This window comes from Biomphalaria glabrata, chromosome 14, assembly GCF_947242115.1.
Source record: "Biomphalaria glabrata chromosome 14, xgBioGlab47.1, whole genome shotgun sequence".
Lineage (NCBI taxonomy): Eukaryota > Metazoa > Mollusca > Gastropoda > Planorbidae > Biomphalaria > Biomphalaria glabrata.
In genome coordinates, this window is record NC_074724.1 from 14,428,417 (window position 1) to 14,451,253 (window position 22,837).

Here is a 22,837-nt window from a genome sequence, read left to right on the forward strand (position 1 = left end):
TCAGTGCTACTTTGTCAGACTAATTCAGCGCTGCTCTGTCAGACTATATCAGTGCAGACTAATTTAGTGCTACTCTGTCAGAATATATCAGTGCTACTCTGTCAAACTATATCAGTGCTACTCAGTCAGACTATATCAGTGCTACTCTGTCAGACTATATCAGTGCTACTCTGTCAGACTATTTCAGCGCTACTCTGTCAGACTATATCAGCGCTACTCAGTCAGACTATATCAGTGCTACTAAGTCAGACTATATCAGTGCTACTCTGTCAGACTATATCAGCGTTACTCAGTCAGACATAATCAGTGCTACTCTGTCAGACTATATCAGTGCTACTGTGTCAGACAATATCAGTGCTACTCTGTCAGACTATATCAGTGCTACTCAGTCAGACTATATCAGTGCTACTCAGTCAGACTATATCAGTGCTACTCAGTCAGACTATATCAGTGCTACTCTGTCAGACTTTATCCGTGCTATTCAGTCATACTTTATCAGTGCTACTCTGTCAGACTATATCAGTGCTACTCTGTCAGACTATATCAGCACTACTCTGTCAGACTATATCAGAGCTTCTCAGTCAGACTATATCAGCGCTACTCTGTAAGACTATATCAGGGCTACTCAGTCAGACTATATCAGCGCTACTCAGTCAGACTATATCAGCGCTACTCAGTCAGACTTTATCAGCGCTACTCAGTCAGACTATATCAGTGCTACTCAATCAGACTTTATCAGCGCTACTCTGTTAGACTATATCAGTGCTACTCTGTCAGATTAATTCAGTGCCACTCTGTCAGACTAATTAAGCGCTTCTCAGTCAGACTATATCAGTGCTCCTCAGTCAGACTATATCAGTGCTACTCAGTCAGACTATATCAGTGCTACTCTGTAAGACTATATCAGTGCTACTCATTCAGACTATATCCGTGCTACTCAGTCAGACTATATCAGCGCTACTCTGTCAGACTATATCCATGCTACTCAGTCAGATTTTATCAGTGCTACTCTGTCAGACTATATCAGTTTTTCTCAGTCAGACTATATCAGTGCTACTCAGTCATACTTTATCAGTGCTACTCTGTCAGACTATATCAGCGCTACTCTGTCAGACTATATCAGTGCTACTCTGTCAGATTATATCAGTGCTACTCTGTCAGAGTATATCAGTGCTACTCAGTCAGACTTTATCAGCGCTACTCAGTCAGACTTTATCAGTGCTATTCAGTCATACTTTATCCGTGCTACTCTGTCAGACTATATCAGTGCTACTTTGCCAGACTATATCAGTGCAACTTTGTCAGACTATATCAGTACTACTCTGTCAGATTTTATCAGCGCTACTCAGTCAGACTATATTAGTGCTACTCTGTCAGACTTTATCCGTGCTACTCAGTCATACTTTATCCGTGCTACTCAGTCAGACTATATCAGCGCTACTCTGTCAGACTATATTAGTGCTACTCAGTCATACTTTATCCGTGCTACTCAGTCAGACATAATCAGTGCTATTTTGTCAGACTATATCAGTGCTACTGTGTCAGACAATATCAGTGCTACTCTGTCAGACTATATCAGTGCTACCTTGTCAGACTATATCAGTGCTACTCAGTCAGACTATATCAGTGCTACTCTTTCAGATTTTATCAGCGCTACTCAGTCAGACTATATCAGTGCTACTCTGTCAGACTATATCAGTGCTACTCAGTCAGACTTTATCAGCGCTACTCAGTCAGACTTTATCAGTGCTATTCAGTCATACTTTACCCGTGCTACTCAGTCAGACTATATCAGCACTACTCTGTCAGACAATATTAGCGCTACTCTGTCAGACTTTATCAGTGCTTCTCTGTCAGACTATATTTGTGCTACTCTGTCAGACAATATCAGCACTACTCTGTCAGACTTTATCAGTGCTACTCTGTCAGACTATATCAGTGCTACTCTGTCAGACTATATCAGTGCTACTCTTTCAGACTATATCAGCGCTACTCTGTCAGACATAATCAGTGCTACTCTGTCAGACTATATCAATGCTACTGTGTAAGACAATATCAGTGCTACTCTGTCAGACTATATCAGTGCTACTCTGTCAGACTATATCAGTGCTACTCTGTCAGACTAATTCAGCGCTACTCTGTCAGACTATATCAGCGCTACTCAGTCAGAATATATCAGTGCTACTAAGTCAGACTATATCAGCGCTACTCAGTCAGACTATATCAGTGCTACTCAGTCAGACTATATCAGTGCTACTCTGTCAGACTATATCAGCGCTACTCTGTCAGACATAATCAGTGCTACTCTGTCAGACTATATCAATGCTACTGTGTCAGACAATATCAGTGCTACTCTGTCAGACAATATCAGTGCTACTCAGTCAGACTATATCAGTGCTACTCAGTCAGACTATATAAGCGCTACTTAGTCAGACTATATTAGCGCTACTCAGTCAGACTATATTAGTGCTACTCTGTCAGACTTTATCCGTGCTATTCAGTCATACTTTATCAGTGCTACTCTGTCAGACTATATCAGTGCTACTCTGTCAGACTATATCAGTGCTACTCTGTCAGACTATATCAGCGCTTCTCAGTCAGACTATATCAGTGCTACTCTGTAAGACTATATCAGCGCTACTCAGTCAGACTATATCAGCACTACTCAGTCAGACTTTATCAGCGCTACTCAGTCAGACTATATCAGCGCTACTCAATCAGACTTTATCAGCGCTACTCTGTTAGACTATATCAGTGCTCCGCAGTCGGACTATATCAGTGCTACTCTGTCAGACTAATTCAGTGCTACTCTATCAGACTAATTTAGCGCTTCTCAGTCAGACTATATCAGTGCTCCTCAGTCAGACTATATCAGTGCTACTCAGTCAGACTATATCAGTGCTACTCTGTAAGACTTTATCAGTGCTACTCAGTCAGACTATATCAGTGCTACTGTGTCAGACTATATCATGCGCTACTCTGTCAGACTATATTAGTGCTACTCTGTCAGACTATATCAGTGCTACTCTATCAGACTTTATCCGTGCTATTCAGTCATACTTTATTCGTGCTACTTAGTCAGACTATATCAGCGCTACTCTGTCAGAATATATTAGTGCTACTCAGTCATACTTTATCCGTGCTACTCAGTCAGACTATATCAGCGCTACTCTGACAGACTATATCAGCGCTACTCTGTCAGACTTTATCAGTGCTACTCGATCAGACTATATCAGTGCTACTCTGTCAGACTATATCAGTGCTACTCTTTCAGACTATATCAGCGCTACTTAGTCAGACTATATCAGTGCTACTCAGTCAGACTATATCATTGCTACTCTGTCAGACTATATCAGCGCTACTCTGTCAGACTATATTAGTGCTACTCAGTCATACTTTATCCCTGCCACTCAGTCAGACTATATCAGCGCTACTCTGTCAGACTATATCAGCGCTACTCTGTAAGACTTTATCAGTGCTACTCTGTCAGACTATATCAGTGCTACTCTGTCAGACTATATCAGTGCTACTCTTTCAGACTATATCAGCGCTACTCAGTCAGACTATATCAGTGCTTCTCAGTCAGACTATATCAGTGCTACTCTGTCAGACTATATCAGTGCTACTCTTTCAGATTTTATCAGCGCTACTCAGTCAGACTATATCAGTGCTACTCTGTCAGAGTATATTAGTGCTACTCAGTCAGACTTTATCAGCGCTACTCAGTCAGACTTTATCAGTGCTATTCAGTCATACTTTATCCGTGCTACTCAGTCAGACTATATCAGCACTACTCTGTCAGACTATATCAGTGCTACTCTGTCAGACAATATCAGCGCTACTCTGTCAGACTATATCAGTGCTACTCTGTCATTCTATATCAGTGCTACTCTGTCAGACTAATTCAGCGCTACTCTGTCAGACTATATCAGTGCTACTCTGTCAGACTAATTCAGTGCTACTCTGTCAGACTAATTCAGTGCTACTCTGTCAGACTATATCAGTGCTACTCAGTCAGACTATATCAGTGCTACTCTGTCAGACTATATCAGTGCTACTCTGTCATACTAATTTAGCGCTACTCAGTCAGAATATATCAGTGCTACTCTGTCAGACTATATCAGTGCTACTCTGTCAGACGTTATCAGTGCTACTCTTTCAGACTATATCAGCGCTACTCTGTCAGACTATATCAGTGCTACTCTGTCAAACTATATCAGTGCTATTCAGGCAGACTATATTAACGCTACTGTGTGAGACTTTATCAGTGCTACTCAGTCAGACTATATCAGTGCTACTCTGTCAGACGTTATCAGTGCTACTCTTTCAGACTTTATCAGTGCTACTCTGTCAGACTATAATAGTGCTACTCTGTTAAACTTTATTAGAGTTACTCTGTCAGACTAGTCTGACAAACTTTATTAGCGCTACCCTGACAGACTCTATTAGTGCTACTCAGACAGACTATATTAGCACTACTTTGACAGACTTTATTAGCGCTTCTCTGATGGACTATATTAGCGCTACTCTGACAGAGTATATCAGCGCTACTAGTTGAGTCTGTTAACCGTGTCTTTTTTATTTACATTTTAAGATTGGTACATTCTAGCCCAAGCCTCCCACAAGACTGGGATGGCAGCGGGCATGGCTTGAACCCTGAACCGAGGAGGTGACAATGAAGAGCGCATACCCCACGACCAAGCAGCCGTCTCTGTGTGTCGTCTCACAACTTTTTGTGGAAGTGTTGATGTTGTTGTTTTTAAAAATAAAGTCCTTATAAGCAGAGCACAATTCTAGTACGAATCAATGAAGGAATCGAAGTTTTGTCAAGTGTGTGACCTAGAACTATAGGGGCGTCAAAAATTTACAGAAGCTTAGATGTGGCATGACCTTGACAAAAAAAAATGCTCGGTAAGCACTGGTTCAAGTTTTACGTCACATGAGGTCATTTTTTTTAATAGTAATTATAACTGGTTTCAGCCAGCCCAGGCGGGAGTATTGTAAACAGTTAAATAGTTGGATTCCCCAACAGTTCACTCTTACTATCGTGTCATCTCCACACTGCGACTCTCTGTGTGCATTGCGACTCTCGGTTTTCATTGCGACTCTCTGTATGCCACTTTAATACACAGCTTCATTTGAGAACATGGTGCCTCTCAATTCTGTGTCCATCCTGGTGGTGGCCAAAGTTGCGATGTGTGTCTTCTTTCGTGCAGGTAATAAATAGATTTCATTACGTGTGAGTCTACATTTGATTTATGAAAGCAGGTATTCAGATCTGATCTTATTTCAGACATGTATTCTTGCATGTGCTAAATGTTTGTTTTACAAGGGGCTAAATAGAGAGGCGAAACGATGTGTTAAATGTTTATTTTACAAGAGGCTAAATAGAGAGACGAAACGATGTGTTAAATGTTTGTTTTTACAAGGGGCTAAATAGAGAGGCGAAACGATGTGTTAAATGTTTGTTTTACAAGAGGCTAAATAGAGAGACGAAACGATGTGTTAAATGTTTGTTTTTACAAGGGGCTAAATAGAGAGGCGAAACGATGTGTTAAATGTTTGTTTTACAAGAGGCTAAATAGAGAGACGAAACGATGTGTTAAATGTTTGTTTTTACAAGGGGCTAAATAGAGAGGCGAAACGATGTGTTAAATGTTTGTTTTACAAGAGGCTAAATAGAGATACTAACTAATGTCAATGTACTTTCTAGTCAGTTAAAATAGAAATCTGTAACAAACGTCTCTAGGGAAGAAAAACTTCAAACAACTTGTCCTGGCATATATGGAAACATTTGACGTTATCTTTGTCTTTCTGGGTATTTATTAGGTAATGTTGTTTTTTTATTTACAAGTTATGGGTTAGTGTTTTTAAGTATTATTGCTACATTTGTTTTGTTTTTTGTCTTCTGCCAACAAGTGTTTGTAAGTATAGTTATTTTACTATAGTTACTCTAGTAAAATAATTATTTTATTACTTATAAATCTCACGGCTTTTTTTTTCCCTCTTGAGTCGAGAGGTCTTAAACAGATTTGGAAACAAACGTTTGACAGATTGAAAGTTAAGTACCTCTCTCTTTCAGATCTTGTCATCTATAGGGCAGATAATGTTAAGGTCATCTTTTTCTATAATCTACGGTTAACTAGAGTATCATAAGGCCAGCACAGTGACCAACCCCCTTTTACTTTCCCAACTATATATTTTTTTCCAGATTCAGCTTATGCCGTGGATGGTGTGAATCTGCAACAGGAAAATAGTCTTACGTTTTGCACTGAGGGACTTCTTGATACGGAAGATCAAATGGTCTTTAAGACAATTGTAAACCTAACAAAATTCAACAACACACTCAGGTCTGTCTCTTACCTAATAAAGAGAGAGACCAGGCGTTATTTTAAACATGTAAGCATTTTACTTTTATAATTGAGATTTAGACTAGTTCTAAGTGATTTAGATTGAAAAGATGTTTATGTCGCCAGTCATGTTTAGTGAGGTTTCATTTTGTCATTAAGCTTAAAATGGAATGTTGTTTTTTCTTGTGTGATCTTGTTGCATTAAATTTACAGAAGACACATCAACAATTAGTAACTTTAAATTAGTATTTCTGCTTTAGCGTTAAGGTTTGCTTCCTAAGACAACTATAATCACTAAAAAGAAATGCACAATTTTCATGCATTTTATATGATACTATTTTTAATCCATCGTTCTAAACTTAACCAATTTGCACTTATCTGTTGCATTTCTTAATGCTTTTTTTTTGGGGGGGGGGGGGTAGGAATATTTCTTATGTAAAACTCATAATAATTGAAATTATCTTCATTGTTATCACATTGTTATCATTATCTATATACTTTGTGTGCATCATGGAAATGTGTGCCTCCGTAAAAAAAACACATTTACCTAGGGCAGTGATTCCCAAAATGGTCTATATTGAGACCCCCAGGGGTCTACAAAAGTGAAAAAGTGAATTGGGGGTCAATAAGATGTCCATGGGGGTCCTACGATAGTGGATTTCATTTAAGCAAGTCATGACTTTTTTTTTCACTTTGTACTTTAGTTATAAATATGTATTCTGCTATTCAAATGTAAAATTGTGGTATTTAATTTCAATTCCTATTTAAATAGTTAATTTTGTCTACATGTAACTAATGTTTAACAAAAAGAAAGCTAGATTTTACAGCGTAGATTATTTTCTTGTTAAATAAGCAGTTGTTAAGTGCCTGTTTATGACCATATGAAACCAATTACACTGAAGGATTATTTGAGATGATGCCACCCTAATAAAAAGATAAAGGTGTGAAAAAAATGTTGAAAACAAAGAAATAAAGTTCAGAATAGACCCACAAAATCTTTAATCATCATATAGAAAAGATGGTGGTTTGTGGAGCATCTTACAAGATCTCTTTCCTAGAGCCAAATTCGGAAAACACTATAGATAAATCATTGATTTTACCAGCCGTTGAAGTGGTTTTAAGAACTGTTTTACACAAACCTACACCTGATATTATGCAACAAATTTCTTAAAGTAACTCTACAGTTCATGGGCACATGGGTGGGATGAGTTCTAGCATTAAAGATGCAAACTGTGTAATGGTTTCCCCCAGGGCTGACCCACGAAACCTTTCCCATGTTTGGGTGTATAGCTGTTTTACTTCGGCTAGGTGGGTTGCAAGACAAGGCTAATGGGTCCTTCCTGCTCGAAGCTTATTGGTTTAGGCGCCAATAACTCACCTTTGACCCTGTTAGTGAAAACAATATTTGAGCCAGTCCTGAAAGATCAAGAAATACACGAGAATTTGCTCTTTGTGAAAACATTTAGGGTACAATGATACTTAAGCCAAATTAATTAATTAATATTCAATGTTTGAAGGACTAGTTCAAAGACCACATTTCTATATGAATCATAAATCTATAGTAACGGATGATGAACATGCAAAATAAAAAATTTCTAGTGTGTTTAGTGATTCCAGCAATACATATTGTTATTTTAATTGGTTTAAATTTGAATTTTATCAGTAAAAAAATTTTGATGTAGCTTTAAACTACTTTTTCACTCTTCGACTCAATACAGTTAGAAATTAGTTCAAAAAATGGAATTTATGAATCTGCAAAAATGCAATATAAGTTAAGCAGGGGTTTCACCAAAAATCAGAAAACATGGTAAGGGGTCCAGAAGACAAAAAAGTTTGGGAACCACTGAACTACGTTCGTTTGCTAGTATTTAAATTGCTTTCCAGCTCTTTCCAGCTCTTTCCAGCGTCGTTCTTTTTGGTCTTTGCTTTTGTTATGAACATAAAGATAAGAAAGTCGAGAACCATGTCTGTATAGTATGGTTTTAATACACTGAATGACTACACAACACACATTTCGTGAACACATTCTCACGGACGAGTTACAAGTAGGGGTGCACCGGATAGTACTTTTTGATATCCGACCGGAGCCGGATATGACCGGATAGTAAAATTTGATATTCGGCCGGGGCCGGAGCCGGATACCTAAGTGTCTTGTAAATATCTTGTATCACTGAACATTTTACGAAACTGTTAAATAACATATCTATATTGTTTGGTTGTTTTTTTTTTCTTTTATATACCTTATTGTTTTAAACTCTGTTACTGATTGATTTATTCAAACTTAACAGTATTTCTAAAAATCTGTATAGCATAAGTGTGTCTGTGTGTATGTACGATGCCACCCACTGTAAAGGATGTGTGTAGGAAGGTCAATGTAAATAATGTTAGTATATATTTAACTAGTTACTAATGTAAATCTCATAAGTAATGTACAATCTGCCTTGTATAGTGGTCGGATGTGTGTGTTCAATAATTTCAGACCATCAACTTGGTCAGATATACCTAATGAGCCTACACATGTAGTCCAAGTGTAGTGTGTATAGTTGTTTGTGTTAACCATCAAGCATTGTTTTTTTTTCCTTGAGCATACGCACGCAATAGAGTTGGGTGTCAGTCAAAAAAGATAACACATTGGCATGGTCAGTGAAGCGTATAGATAAATTATACCCGTCCACTAGTTAGAGGTCAAGGGTTGTTTTTTTTTACGCTCCAGCATATTGTTTCTTTATTTGCTAGATCTAACTGCGGTACTATTATTCAATTTATTTTATGCGATTTTAAAATGTACTGTAAGGTTTTTCGTTATTTATTAAGTCAAAAGAATTCAACAAAGAAATTAGCTTTCTTTCTAAATGTTTTAATACAAGGCACAAAAAAATCAAGACACTTAACTGCAGGAGTAATATTCAAGTTAACACGTTAGAAAAATTATTTAACCGTAATATTTATTGACAGTGTAATATCCTTTGTTAGCAGGTTGTGTTTTTTAATTCTGGCTTATAAATGGTCAATGTCTATCAATAAATTGGGTGTCAAGGACCAAAGAAATAAAATAAAGAGTAGGGGGTGTTTAGCTATCCATTTAAAAATAGCCCTGGTCGTGTCTTCTACAAAATAATTAGTTACTGGCTTACTGGGCTATATAATCTCGCGGTTTGTGTTCTGTGTAGCTAAAGGTCACTCGTTTAAATGCGTCTGATCTTTAGTCCAGCTTAATAATTGAGATTTATATTTCAAGTAACTCGGCATACTTGAAAAGGTGTGGCCTCTAGCCCAACCACGTGATTAAGATTTTTCTCCAAATAAGCAAACTCTTTGTCCGGATGCCCGTGTAGATGTTTGGCTTGATGTCCAGTCCACCCCCCCCCCCCCAATTAAGATTAACTACTAAGTAAACAAACATAGTTCCCTCGTGTGACCATTAGAGAGTGCTTACGTCCATCGTATCTGACTCGGGGTCACCTGTCAATCAATGAACTCATTGTGATGAACGAAACAAATAAAAGGGGGATGGAGTTGTTAATCTGGAAATATACCTAGTTACCTTAGAGGTGTGGCTCTTGTAGTCCAGCCCCCCTAATAAAGATTAACTACTAAGTAAACAAACTTAGTTCCCTCGAAAGGTGTGACCTTTAGAGAGTGTCAATACGCTGACATTAAACCTACGTCCATCGTATTTACCTTGGGTCACCTACCTATAAAAAAAACTCAATGTGATGGACTAAACAAATAAAAGGGGGTGGGAGTTGTTCCACTCTACCTCTGGAGATATACCCGCACAGCTAGACAGACGTCTGGTCAGCATGACGTAGTCAAGGAATGTAGCATTTTAACATGTTAACTAACCTACTCAAAGGTCAAGACAAATTGAAAAAAGTGCCAGCCATTGCAGCTCTGTATGTAAAGCGCATTAATGATGTAAAGTTTCATTTCTATTTAGTTATTAAGTTATGAACACGCCTTGTCTTTATAATAAACGATGTTTGGTGCATATTCATAATGGCTCTATTTTAAGCACATTATTTTGTTTTAATATAAACATTAATACATTCTACAACAGACATTAATGGAACGAGGTCCACTTTATGCATATTAAATAGGTGTATTTTTTACTATCCGGTTTACTATCCGGTAGTGATATCCGACCGGAGCCGAATAGCACCGGATAGTAAAAAACGCCGGATATTCGGCAGAAGCCGGAGCCGGAGCGACTATCCGGTGCACCCCTAGTTACAAGCACATGTAAACATAAGAACGACAACCGATACAGAATATAATTTTCATAACATTCACCCCCGGTTCAAATAATGCTAACTAGTATTATAAACAATGAAAGAATTAAGTAAGTGTAGAATAGTAATAGAGATTCAAGTAAACAAACAATGTAGAATAGCATGACATAATGTAACATGTTGATATAAGTAAGTGTAGAGTAATAATAGAGATTCAAGTAAACAAACAATGTAGAATAGCATGACATAATGTAACATGTTGATATAACATGGTAAATCAAAAAGCTTATTAAAATATATCATGATAGATCAAAAATCACATTAAAGTCAACAAAACCAAATGAAAGTGGTAAAATAAACAAATGTCATTTCGGAGACAAAACTGAATGTCAAAGTAAGAGCACTAGTAAGCTGATGAGCTTTTACACTTTGTAGTTGGGCCTAGTTCTCCTTACTCTAAGATTGTATGTATGTGCAGTTTCATCTGCTTGAGTTTCGGACGGTCTGGCTATGTCTTAGGTGGTGCTGGTGGTTTCTTCAGGCATGATAGAATCAGTAGGTTGATTCTTGGAAGGTGAGCTTTGGATGGGGCAGCCAATATCAAGCTCTGTTCCACTCTGATTCTCTTTGGATGGGGCAGCCAATATCAAGCTCTGTTCCACTCTGATTCTCTTTGGATAGGGCAGCCAATATCAAGCTCTGTTCTATTCTGATTCTCTTTGGATAGGGCAGCCAATATCAAGCTCTGTTCTACTCTGATTCTCTTTGGATGGGGCAGCCAATATCAAGCTCTGTTCCACTCTGATTCTCTTTGGATAGGGCAGCCAATATCAAGCTCTGTTCCACTCTGATTCTCTTTGGATAGGGCAGCCAATATCAAGCTCTGTTCTACTCTTATTCTCATTTTCTATAACTTTTTGTTCCTCCCTAGGGGCTAACATTCATAATGAGACAGTTTCCTCTCGACCGTTTGGTGTTCGGATAACAGCGTACTGAGGGTTATGTTACCAAATCAACTTCCTCTGTTATGGGATCATATTTAGATGATCTAACGTTCTTCTTCAGCAGGACAGGACCAGGACTGGTCAACCATGTTGGCAAGGATGTCCCGGAACCACTTCTTCGGTTGAACCCAAGAAGTCGTTCATGTGGTGTCCTGTTAGTTGCAGTGCATAGTAATGACCGGATGGATTGAGAGCATCACTTAGTACTAGTTCCCATTTATCTATGTCCAATTCCTTAGAATGTAGAGCCAAGGTGATGGCTTTCCATAAAGTCCCATTAAGTTTCTCAATTTGTCCGTTTCCTCTCGGACTGTAAGGGGTAGTTCTACTGGTTGTAATTTCTCTCTCGTGGAGGAAATGCTGCACCTCTGTAGACATAAACGGGCGAAAAGTTCATTGAGACATTTAACAACCGTATTTTTGGGCGAAAATCCTATCCATTTCGAAATTCTAACAACTTCACAGTTTTGGATTCAGTGTATTAATTTGTTATGAACATAAAGATAAGAGAGTCGAGAACCATGTCTGTATAGTATGGCTTTAATACACTGAATGACTACACAGTACACCTTTCGTGAACACATTCTCACGGACGAGTTACAAGCACATAAGAACGACAACCGATACAGAATATAATTTTCATAACAGCTTTTTATTCCATTTTGTTCCAACCTAAGCCTTATCTAGCTCTGTTGTTGGCAACCTTACATAGGCTGTGTACAATCCATTGCCAACTTTTTCTTGAATAAGGTCTGCTTCTTTATATTTGTCTGTTCGCATATTTCACAGAGTTTGGAATTTTCTATTTTGTGCCTTTTTTTTTAATTGAACGTTCCTAACATAGCTTTTTTTTTCCTAGTCTAAATCTTTTATTATTTTAGCTCATGAAAGCTTTATGTGAATCTTGTTTTAAAACTGCTAGAGTGGTACAAGGCTTACTTAGACTTACTTAGATCCTCCCGCACCGTTTGGCGCATTGGGCTTCCATTTGACTCAACAAAGATCTTCCACTGGCAATGTCTGAAGCCTCTTCACACCTGGTGTCCGCTGCTCTGAGGTCCTCCATGAAAATTTGGCGCCAAATCCCTCTTAGCACTTTCTTCATATTGGCCTCCATGTAAATCGCAACTCTTGGTATGCGTAATTCATTTTGTCAGAGGACATGTCCCACAGACCTCATGCGACGTTATATCACAACCTCTATTCTCAGTTGGGCATAGGGTTTCCTTGTTTCAGACCTGATCTGTGTAACTGAGTTGTGTTGTAGCAAAGGTGTGATTGGGCCCCTTATATTCAAACCAATGACTGATAGAGGCCCACAGGGGTCATTGTAACTTAAGTTTGTTTCTATTAAGAAGACATAAAAACTTAGTGTTATGACACTACTATTTGTAAAAAGAAGCATTGCATTGGTTGTAATGCCACGATTTCTTATAGAAATCCTTTTCAGATTTATTGTTTTAATCTCAACCTTCTCAACCTTTGAGCTATTAAAGTAGAAGACGCATCAATATATTATTTACCTTGTTGGAATTTAAGTATAAAGGTCGCTTGTTGAGCATGACCCCTGATACTTACAAATTGTACAGCATTGTGAGAGAAATGTCTAACACACTGTCTTTTGTAACTTATGTTAAATTGTATGTGTTATAATTTTATCCACTAGATATGTTTTATGAAAATTCCATCAATGTGTAATGGGAAAGCACTAATCACCAAAGAGTGCCACTGTCAACGCACAGATAAAATGGATACATATGCTTTGCTTTTGAAAATAACGGCACTGCAGATCTATAGCAGAGGATTTGTCAAAACAGAAGTAATGTTAAATAATTTAACTGTTTTGGCCACTGATACAATAAGAATTCCACCAATTTATGGTAAGTATCAACAACAGGCTGTGATGTACTAAGTTTAAGAACACAAAGGCCATTGTTTAAAAGTTAATTTGGTGAGACTTTTAAGTTCTGTTTTATTTCAGTAATGTCTTTACAGAGTCCTTAATAACCCACATGATGGGCACTATGATCATCCTATTTATTATTGGGAATATCTAGTATATATCATTCATGGCTGAGTGGTAAAGCGCTTGGCTTCCGAACGGGGGTCCCGGGTTTGAATCCTGGTGAAGACTAGGACTTTGCATTTCAGGATCTTTGGGCGCCTCTTGAGACTACCCAGCTCTAATGGGTACCTGACATTAGTTAGGGAAAAGTAAATGTGGTTGGTCATTGTGCTGGCCACATGACAACCTCGTTGACATGGGCCACAGAAACAGATGACCATTGCATCATCTGCTCCATAGATTGCAAGGTTTGAAAGAGAAACTGTAGGGTACCTCTGAATCCACCATTAATTAGGTAAAAGTATAGGCAGTTTGTCATCGTTCTAGCAAATGACACTCTTGTTAACCTTGGATATCATAAACACATGACGTTTAAATTATCTGCCCTATAGATTGCGAAGCCTAAATGGGGAACTTTAGACATCATTCATAAATTACTTTTTGTATTGTAAAATGACAAGAGTACAAAGAGTTTGTGTTGCACATTAACTTAGGTGTCCCCTATGGGTAATCTGTTTGGTAAGCAATGCAGGTAAGAAGGCAGGTTGCAATAGTTTCCGCCCTGTCATTAGAACTATACATTACAAACTATCCACCACAATCCTCCCTACCTCCATACAAAATACATGTGTGCAGGGGTGAAAGTGTTGCCAATGTGATTGTATTGTTTTGTCCGGCTGAGTTATTACGTTAATATCCATAAGTACTTAGTGAACTGATCGTTAGGAAGATACATGTTCAGCTTGAGCCAGGCCTAAGGAATGTAGGCCGTTTGAATGATGGTTGAATTATTGATAAGGGGATTGTTTAATTTTTAATCTCTTATTCTTAATCCTTTGAAGAAAACCCTTCCTTCATATGTCCAAACAGACCATAGCTACTGTAATTCTAAAAGCACTCATATTAAGTAAAACTAATATTAGTTCTTATTTTAAAATGTGTTGTTATTTTTTAAATAAAAAAAATAAAAAAATTAAACTTAGGTAAGCTATTAACAGTTAATGTTATGGATAATTTTTTTTTATTTGGTCTAGATCCAAGCTATGTCTGGAGCAGCTTTCTAGTAAACGATAATATCATGTCGGAAACAGATTGCAGAGCAAATGCCAACAGTTCCCTAGTGAAGCTAGGATACACATGTGATATTGATTGGCCTTCACCCTGCTGGCTGGAAATTACTGATGGATTGACCAACAATACCATACTGCAAGGATCTGACAGCATTCAAGGATATTTTATCCTTAAGAATGACACAAACTTGATCCTTAGGAAGCGCTACTGCAACAGCTCATACGAACATGTTTCATACTGTATTTTAACTATAGGTGAGCATTGAAGAATATGTTTCATACTGTATTTTAACTATAGGTGAGCATTGAAGAATATGTTTCATACTGTATTTTAACTATAGGTGAGCATTGAAGAATATGTTTTATTTTTAATTATAGGTGAGCATTGAAGAATATGTTTCATACTGTTTTTTAACTGTAGGTGAGCATTGAAGAATATGTTTCATACTGTATTTTAACTGTAAGTGAGCATTGAAGAATATGTTTCATACTGTATTTTAACTGTAGGTGAGCATTGAAGAATATGTTTCATACTGTTTTTTAACTGTAGGTGAGCATTGAAGAATATGTTTCATACTGTATTTTAACTGTAGGTGAGCATTGAAGAATATGTTTCATACTGTATTTTAACTGTAGGAGAGCATTGAAGAATATGTTTCATACTGTATTTTAACTGTAAGTGAGCATTGAAGAATATGTTTCATACTGTATTTTAACTGTAGGTGAGCATTGAAGAATATGTTTCATACTGTATTTTAACTGTAGGTGAGCATTGAAGAATATGTTTCATACTGTATTTTAACTGTAGGTGAGCATTGAAGAATATGTTTCATACTGTATTTTAACTATAGGTGAGCATTGAAGAATATGTTTCATACTGTATTTTAACTATAGGTGAGCATTGAAGAATATGTTTCATACTGTATTTTAACTATAGGTGAGCATTGAAGAATATGTTTTATTTTTAATTATAGGTGAGCGTTGAAGAATATGTTTCATACTGTTTTTTAACTGTAGGTGAGCATTGAAGAATATGTTTCATACTGTATTTTAACTGTAAGTGAGCATTGAAGAATATGTTTCATACTGTATTTTAACTGTAGGTGAGCATTGAAGAATATGTTTCATACTGTATTTTAACTGTAGGTGAGCATTGAAGAATATGTTTCATACTGTATTTTAACTGTAAGTGAGCATTGAAGAATATGTTTCATACTGTATTTAACTGTAGGTGAGCATTGAAGAATATGTTTCATACTGTATTTTAACTGTAGGTGAGCATTGAAGAATATGTTTCATACTGTATTTTAACTGTAGGTGAGCATTGAAGAATATGTTTCATACTGTATTTTAACTGTAGGTGAGCATTGAAGAATATGTTTCATACTGTATACTGTAGGTGAGCATTGAAGAATATGTTTCATACTGTATTTTAACTGTAGTTGAGCATTGAAGAATACTTTGTACACAAAACACATCTCTTTTAGCTCTGTTTTGTTGAGGACTAAAACTTGTGCATGCAGATGGAGGTGCAGTTTAGAGTTTGAAACTAGCTGTTGGATTTTAAGTTTAAATGGGGAAAAATGTTACTCATTTCTCCCCCTCAATAAAACAAACATACTTAATTTGGGTCCCTGGTTCGTTCAGTTGGTTTTAAGCTTTCTAGGGGTTCCAGAATTATCTATGAAGTCTTTATAAAGGTTTTAGTAAATAGGCCAACTGCTCATAGAAGGCGTCAAAAGATATGATAGCATTTATCCAATTCTATATAGTTAAAAACCATGTTGGTACATGTTAAATTCTCACAGGCCAATGAAAGAGAAAGACTAATATTAAGAATGTATGTTTACCTATACCCATCTAGGTAGTGGAAAAAAATTATGAAAAACCCAATAGTATTTTTGTACCAGTAGGCCTACTTTAAGTAGGACAAACAAGCATTGAGTATAACAACACTGTTACATGTAAAAGCTGGTACATACCACATACATCAACATGTTTTTTATAAATGTTTTAATATTCACATCTTGAACTTATTTAGTTGTCATAAGCAATTTTTCATGTTTCTAAGTGGTACATACATTAAAAGTCTTTTTGTAATTTTATTGATACTTAGGCCCAGCGCTTTTTTTTTTTGTAAAAAAAAAAAATAGGTGCCGGTACTCAGTGATGGATTGCTTAACTTTTAACTCCTAATAAAGTAATAATAAACGTTAAAATACAAGAAAATTAATATTTTTCCCCACATTGAAAAAGGTGCTATTACGCCTCACCGGTGCATACCATCACAAAAAACAGCCCTGCTTAGGTCTATGGGGTGTAGTGGCTGAGCTCTGGAGGGGAGGGAGGGGGGGTCTCAAGTCTTGATCCTGATTAAGACAGGTTTTTTTTAAATCTCTAGATTTTTCAGACTCTCCCGAGTCCAAACCCTATAGTGAGCCATTAAATATTGTTTGAAAATGGTATTTTTTTTTATTTTAAATGAAAGGATTAAAAATAAAAAGGTTAAATTATATTAGACAGTGACAGTTTCACCAAATTAAATCAGTTTACAAGATTTCATAAATGCAAATTTTCATACCTTTTGAAATTGAGATTAATGTAGTTTGCACAAAATTAATAAGGTAAATAATAATTAATTTAAACAAATAATTGATAATGTTATTGAATTATTGTTAAACATCTTCTCTACAGTTACATAGAAATAACAGAAGGATGAACTGAAAACAAAAAAAAAACATAAATGTTAAGAAATAGAAGTTGAAAGGTCTATACATGTTATGGAGTGTGTGTGTATGTGTTTCTATGGTGACGGTGGGACGAGGTTAGTGATTGGTTGGAATGATAATACATAGGTGGCATTGTAGTCATTTGATCTTAGTTAGGTGAGATGACTCCAGAACGAGAGATGAAAGGTTGTGTTATTGTAGAAAGTTTAGATTGTGTTAAACATTATTATTACTAAAGTCTACTCTATTTACTGTATTTCATATCATCTTGATTTTGTCTATATTATAAATAAAAGTTATGTATTTAGTATTGTTTACAAGGAAGTTATTCAAGTTATTTGAAGTTTTATTAGCTAAGATATACCACGCCAACAGAGGTTTAGTTCTCTACCAGCAGTTTGGTGCTACACATCAACAATCGGCAATAATATATTGGTGTCAGAATAAACAGGAAGAATTTAAATGTAAAGAAAATGTAAAACACAAGAGCTGTAAGTCTAGTCAGTTAACCAATAATGAATGTTTTAATTTCAGATGTGCAAAAGGAACAAGTGAAAGAAATACCAAACAGTTTGGATCATACTGTACTAATCTGTGTGTCTAGCCTATCTATTGTGCTGTTGGTCATTGGAGCTGTCATGGCATTTCTTTGGTAAGTATAAGTACCAAAGCCATAGAAATGTCAATAGAAGTACACATGTAACATTTCAAATCAGAATAAAGTTTTTACATTCATCTCTTTTTTACATTTAACACAAACATTGAATCTCTTTACTTTTCACAAATAAATCTATTATTAATGTATGCATATTTAATTGGTCAAGTAGTTTTTAATTAATTTTTTTTTATTTTGTTCTTCAGTTGGAGAAGGAAAGGAAAGAATACAAGAAAGAAAGGAAAAAGGTTAGTTGAATTAAATTAATTGAATTTTTTTCCAAATATTATTATTAAAATAACCTTCGTTTACTTTGAACTTGTTAGAAAGACGTTTAGAGACAATGTTTCTTTAGCCTCTTCATTCTAAGTGATAAGAAATAAAATGTAAAAAATTTAATGTGATTTCTTTAGGTGTCCGCGGGTCACATAAAACACTTCAGCGGGCCGCATATGGCCTGCGGGCGTAATTTGTCCACCCCTGCCTAAGCACATTTCTTATCTTGTAAGCAATACATGTTTACCCCAAAAAACAATTAACAAGTTTGAAACTATCCACTAATTAAATATTCTAATTTGAGGTCATGTCTCTAATTGACAAATATGACTAGACTAAAACATGGATACCAAAGTATGTAATCACTTTTTTTTAAAGAGAATCTTTAAATCCTAAGACACACATATGTTGTTATAAAGTATAATTAGCTCATATAATTTATTAATTTATTTATTTTCAGTTATGACAATGAGGGAACAGAAACTATCCAATTGAATCCTCTTAATGTAGCTGAAAGTCAGTCACCTGAGTTGGTAGAGGAAACAGAAACTATCCAATTGAACCCACTAAATTTAGCTGAAAGTCAGTCACCTGAGTTGGTAGAGGAAACAGAAACTATCCAGTTGAACCCACTAAATTTAGCTGAAAGTCAGTCACCTGAGTTGGAAACCCAGTCACTTGATGATGTTAAAGAAGTTACTGATTAGCAAAATTTAATGTCTGTTCTGAACGGAAGTGATAAAGAGAGAATCCTGAAAGAAAAGAATTTTAAAAAGATGGCCTCTGCAAAATGGAGAAGAAAAAAAAAAATGTGTCAGAATCATAATTATTTGTAAGAATTTATTGTTCTTTTTTCCTTTTGTTTATCACATAGAATTGAATAGGCAAACCCAAAAAGTTACTCATGATTAATTAATTGTGCAAATTGATAGTTCAAAATAACCTGTATTAAGAACCAGTGGGTGGATAGTATAGAATATTTTAGCATTAATATTAAATTAATCCTCTAATTTGATTTGAATTTTTTTTTTTAAATGTACATGTTTTGCTTCTGAACAGTAGACTTTTCTTTAGTTCTATGTGAGATGGACCTAGATCTTGCCTTATCTAAGTTTTATTGAGCCTGTTGAAGATTTTTATAGTTAAGTTGTTTTTTTACATATTAATATGAATTGAATAGCTGTTTATAATAGTACATTTATATAGAAAGAGAGAAACATATTTATATCACTTTATGTGATATCGTGAAGTTTGTCTTATTGAGGCAGTGTCTTATTAGAGCAGTGTTAGAAAATAGAGCTATAAATATCTTTGACAGAAAATATTTGTTTTTTTACTGTTACTCAAACATGTACCTGACTTAGGTTAGGGAAAGTTTAAGGGGTTGGTCATCTGCTGGCCAATTGACACTCTGCTTGTTACCATTGGCAAAGGAAACAGATGACCTTAACATCATCTGCCCTATGTATCGTAAGGTCTTAAAGGGGAACTTTATTTAATTTTTTTTTTAATTGTGTTTTACAATTAGATTTTATTTTCACTGCTAGAAATATTTTTTAGTTGTTGATAATGCCTATCAATTGCACAAAGACTAGCCAACTTCTTAATGACTTTTCATTGTCGTTTTTAATGTGTCCTCAAAAACATGCATACCTAGACATAGCCTCTTTTATTCCTATGCACTCTGTCATATTTCGAAGGAAAAAAACGCCATTTAAACTGAGTTTCACCATTAAATTTGTCATGCAAAAAATAGTTGCAATGGGCACATTTTATCTTTTGAAAGCGTAGACTGTTTCAAACCAAATAACTGTAGACATTTTATGCACATTTGTATTAACTGTTTAAAAACATAAGACAGTATTTGTTACTTATAGTTATCTTAAAAACTTAATAATGTCAGAGAAGTAAAATTTTTGTTTTATCTGCCTTAAAGGCTATTAATAGTCCCCCAGAGGAGTTTTTAATATTTGAAATTAATTTAAATCATTTAAAATACATGTCACATGTATGTTATTGTTAAATTGTTTTTTTTTAAATTCTTTGATGCTCAGAATCATATTCTCTGTCATCATTCTTCTCAATGTTTTTTAACAACTCTTGTAAATGTGTGCCTTTTTTTAAAAAATTACCTTTGCCTATTGTATGCAAAGATGTGTAAACCAAGATAAAATGATTAAAAAGGATGTTTATTTGGTTCTACAAGGCTCTGATTACTCTTTTTAATTCATAAATACAAAAGAGGAATAATATGATCTCCTATTTCTTGTACACAATTTGCTACTTTTAAATGTTAAACTCTTTGTATCATCAAAATGTCTTTGTATGATAGTTCCTTTCGTCTTCATTATTGGCCTCTCTCTTCACTGTGTTATAAGTTATTTAAAAAAATTTTTTTGGTCTTGTATTACTATGGAATTGAGTCAGTTCTGATCTTTAATTGTTAACTAGTGTACTTTTGCTAGCTCCAACATTATTATGAAGGACAAGGTTTGTGTTTGAAATGTGTAAACATACAATTTGTCAAAGTAGTTATTTTAAAGGCTGTAGTACCTAGTCATAGTTGAAGAAATGTATACACTTGTACAGTGTTTTTTCCTGTGCCACATGTTTACAAGTGGTACCATACTAGGATTGGTAACAAAGATTATCTTTGATATGTTTAAGCTTTCAAAAGTTTAGGGCTATGCCAAATCTTTATGCTCCCCTCCACCCTTATCCAAATCATAATCATGATAATACAGTATGTCATATTATTATCATTTTTATTGTTATTACTATATTCTATTAACATTAAATATTAGGAATGGAAAAAAGCATATATTAGCATAATATGTGTATGCCAATGTTAACAAAAGTCTGCTTGACACGACTTCCTTTTTTTTTATCAAAATCAAAATAAAACAAAGGATGGAAATTAGCATATATTAGCATAATATTTATGCATACCATTGAAACCCATCTTGTCTTTCATCTCTTTATATAGTGTTCTATGTATATATAATGTTGATGTAGCAGTATAATGAATTATAGTTATATCTTTGTTGTATGACTAATGTTTTGCAATGATTGAATCAAATAATGTCTCCACTTCAAAAATACAAAATGTGAATCAGTTTTGTATTATGTGCAATATCAATAACTTGTTTGCTAGACACAGCATTAAATCAGCATTGAATCTCAAGCATGGGATTGTTTCATTTCTTTCATTTGGGTCACTAAGTGGAATAGACAAAACAAGATGCATTTCCCTTTCTACCTTTTTCATTCATACAATTTCTCCTATTGGCTTGCAAATTCTTCAAGTTAACAATATAATCGGCAGGTATTTTGAAAACCATGGCTTTAATGATGTCTCTTGGAATGTCACATTTTACTTCTGTGAAAAAACAAGCAAAATATAAAAAATGTTTTAAAAAAATAATTAAAAAACAAGCTTATCTTAAAACTATCTACCAATAGTGTAATGTTATTTCCATTTTTCGATATTAATTAAGCAAAATAGTTAAAAAGCAATAATTAATTGAGATTTTTTTAAAATATTGATTCATGTTTTGTTAGGTACAATATATAATTGTTTAAAGAATCTTGATCGGAGAATGCGTGAGGGAGAAATTCTTTAAGGGGACTAAAGCCAATAAGTTAAGTCATATCTCTGAATACTGAAGTATAGTATCCCTTGTTGCTATTTAACCAAATGATGAATTAACAGTAATTAATTGTCTATTTTTTTATGTCTTGTCTATATCAATGAATAATTGTGCGAAGTTTCAACTTGATCCGCAAATGGGTGTGGGAGAATCAACGTGTGCACACTTTTTACCAGACTGAGTGAGTTGATATAAGCTTTATATAAAAAAAAAACTAGACCTTAACCCTAACCTAATTGTTCACACAGTGAAAACTCTAGTTTGACCTTTATAAAGAATGAAAAATTATAGAATACCATCAGTATCATAGCCTAAATAAAAAGGAATTCATTTGAAAAAATTAAGACTTTTTATATTATTAGTTTGAGTACATTTCATGTTCTACTGTGTTGTAAGTTATAACATTTGTTTTATCTGTCTTCCTGTTGGCAATGATTTGAATAGCTATCCAACCGTTAGCCCGAGCATACAAAATATTCACCTAAAGTCCTTCTTAACCTGTTCATACTTAGTCCTAGTCAATGTAGGGTGAATACATTTTAATTAAATATACTGTAGTGACCTAGTTTAGTTTAGAGATTATGTTAGTTTTGTAAATAAATATATTCTAGATTGCTTCTAACAACGGTCAAAGTAGTGACGTAGTCAGACAGACGAATAACGTTGCAGAAAGTGGGTGCATGATAGGAGAAGAATATGGCTAGAGCTTGTAGCAAGATGTATAGTGAACAGATTGCTAATTAAAACGACGAACAGATAGACAAGACGATCATCCCCATTTGTAAATTAACATCAGTTGAAGTCTT

The 22,837-nt window shown here is 35.2% G+C and overlaps 1 protein-coding gene across 1 annotated transcript; it reads left to right on the forward strand.

Annotated features, from left to right (window-relative positions):
- The first annotated feature begins 4,822 nt into the window (after positions 1–4,822).
- On the forward strand, positions 4,823–21,565 carry LOC106061721 (uncharacterized). Its single transcript, XM_013219924.2, has 7 exons — positions 4,823–5,216; positions 6,212–6,399; positions 13,253–13,466; positions 14,686–14,976; positions 17,985–18,102; positions 18,312–18,353; positions 18,842–21,565. Exons 1-7 carry the CDS (start codon positions 5,147–5,149, stop codon positions 19,086–19,088), a joined length of 1,170 nt encoding a protein of 389 aa, XP_013075378.2. The 5' UTR covers positions 4,823–5,146; the 3' UTR covers positions 19,089–21,565.
- Positions 21,566–22,837: the final 1,272 nt, after the last annotated feature.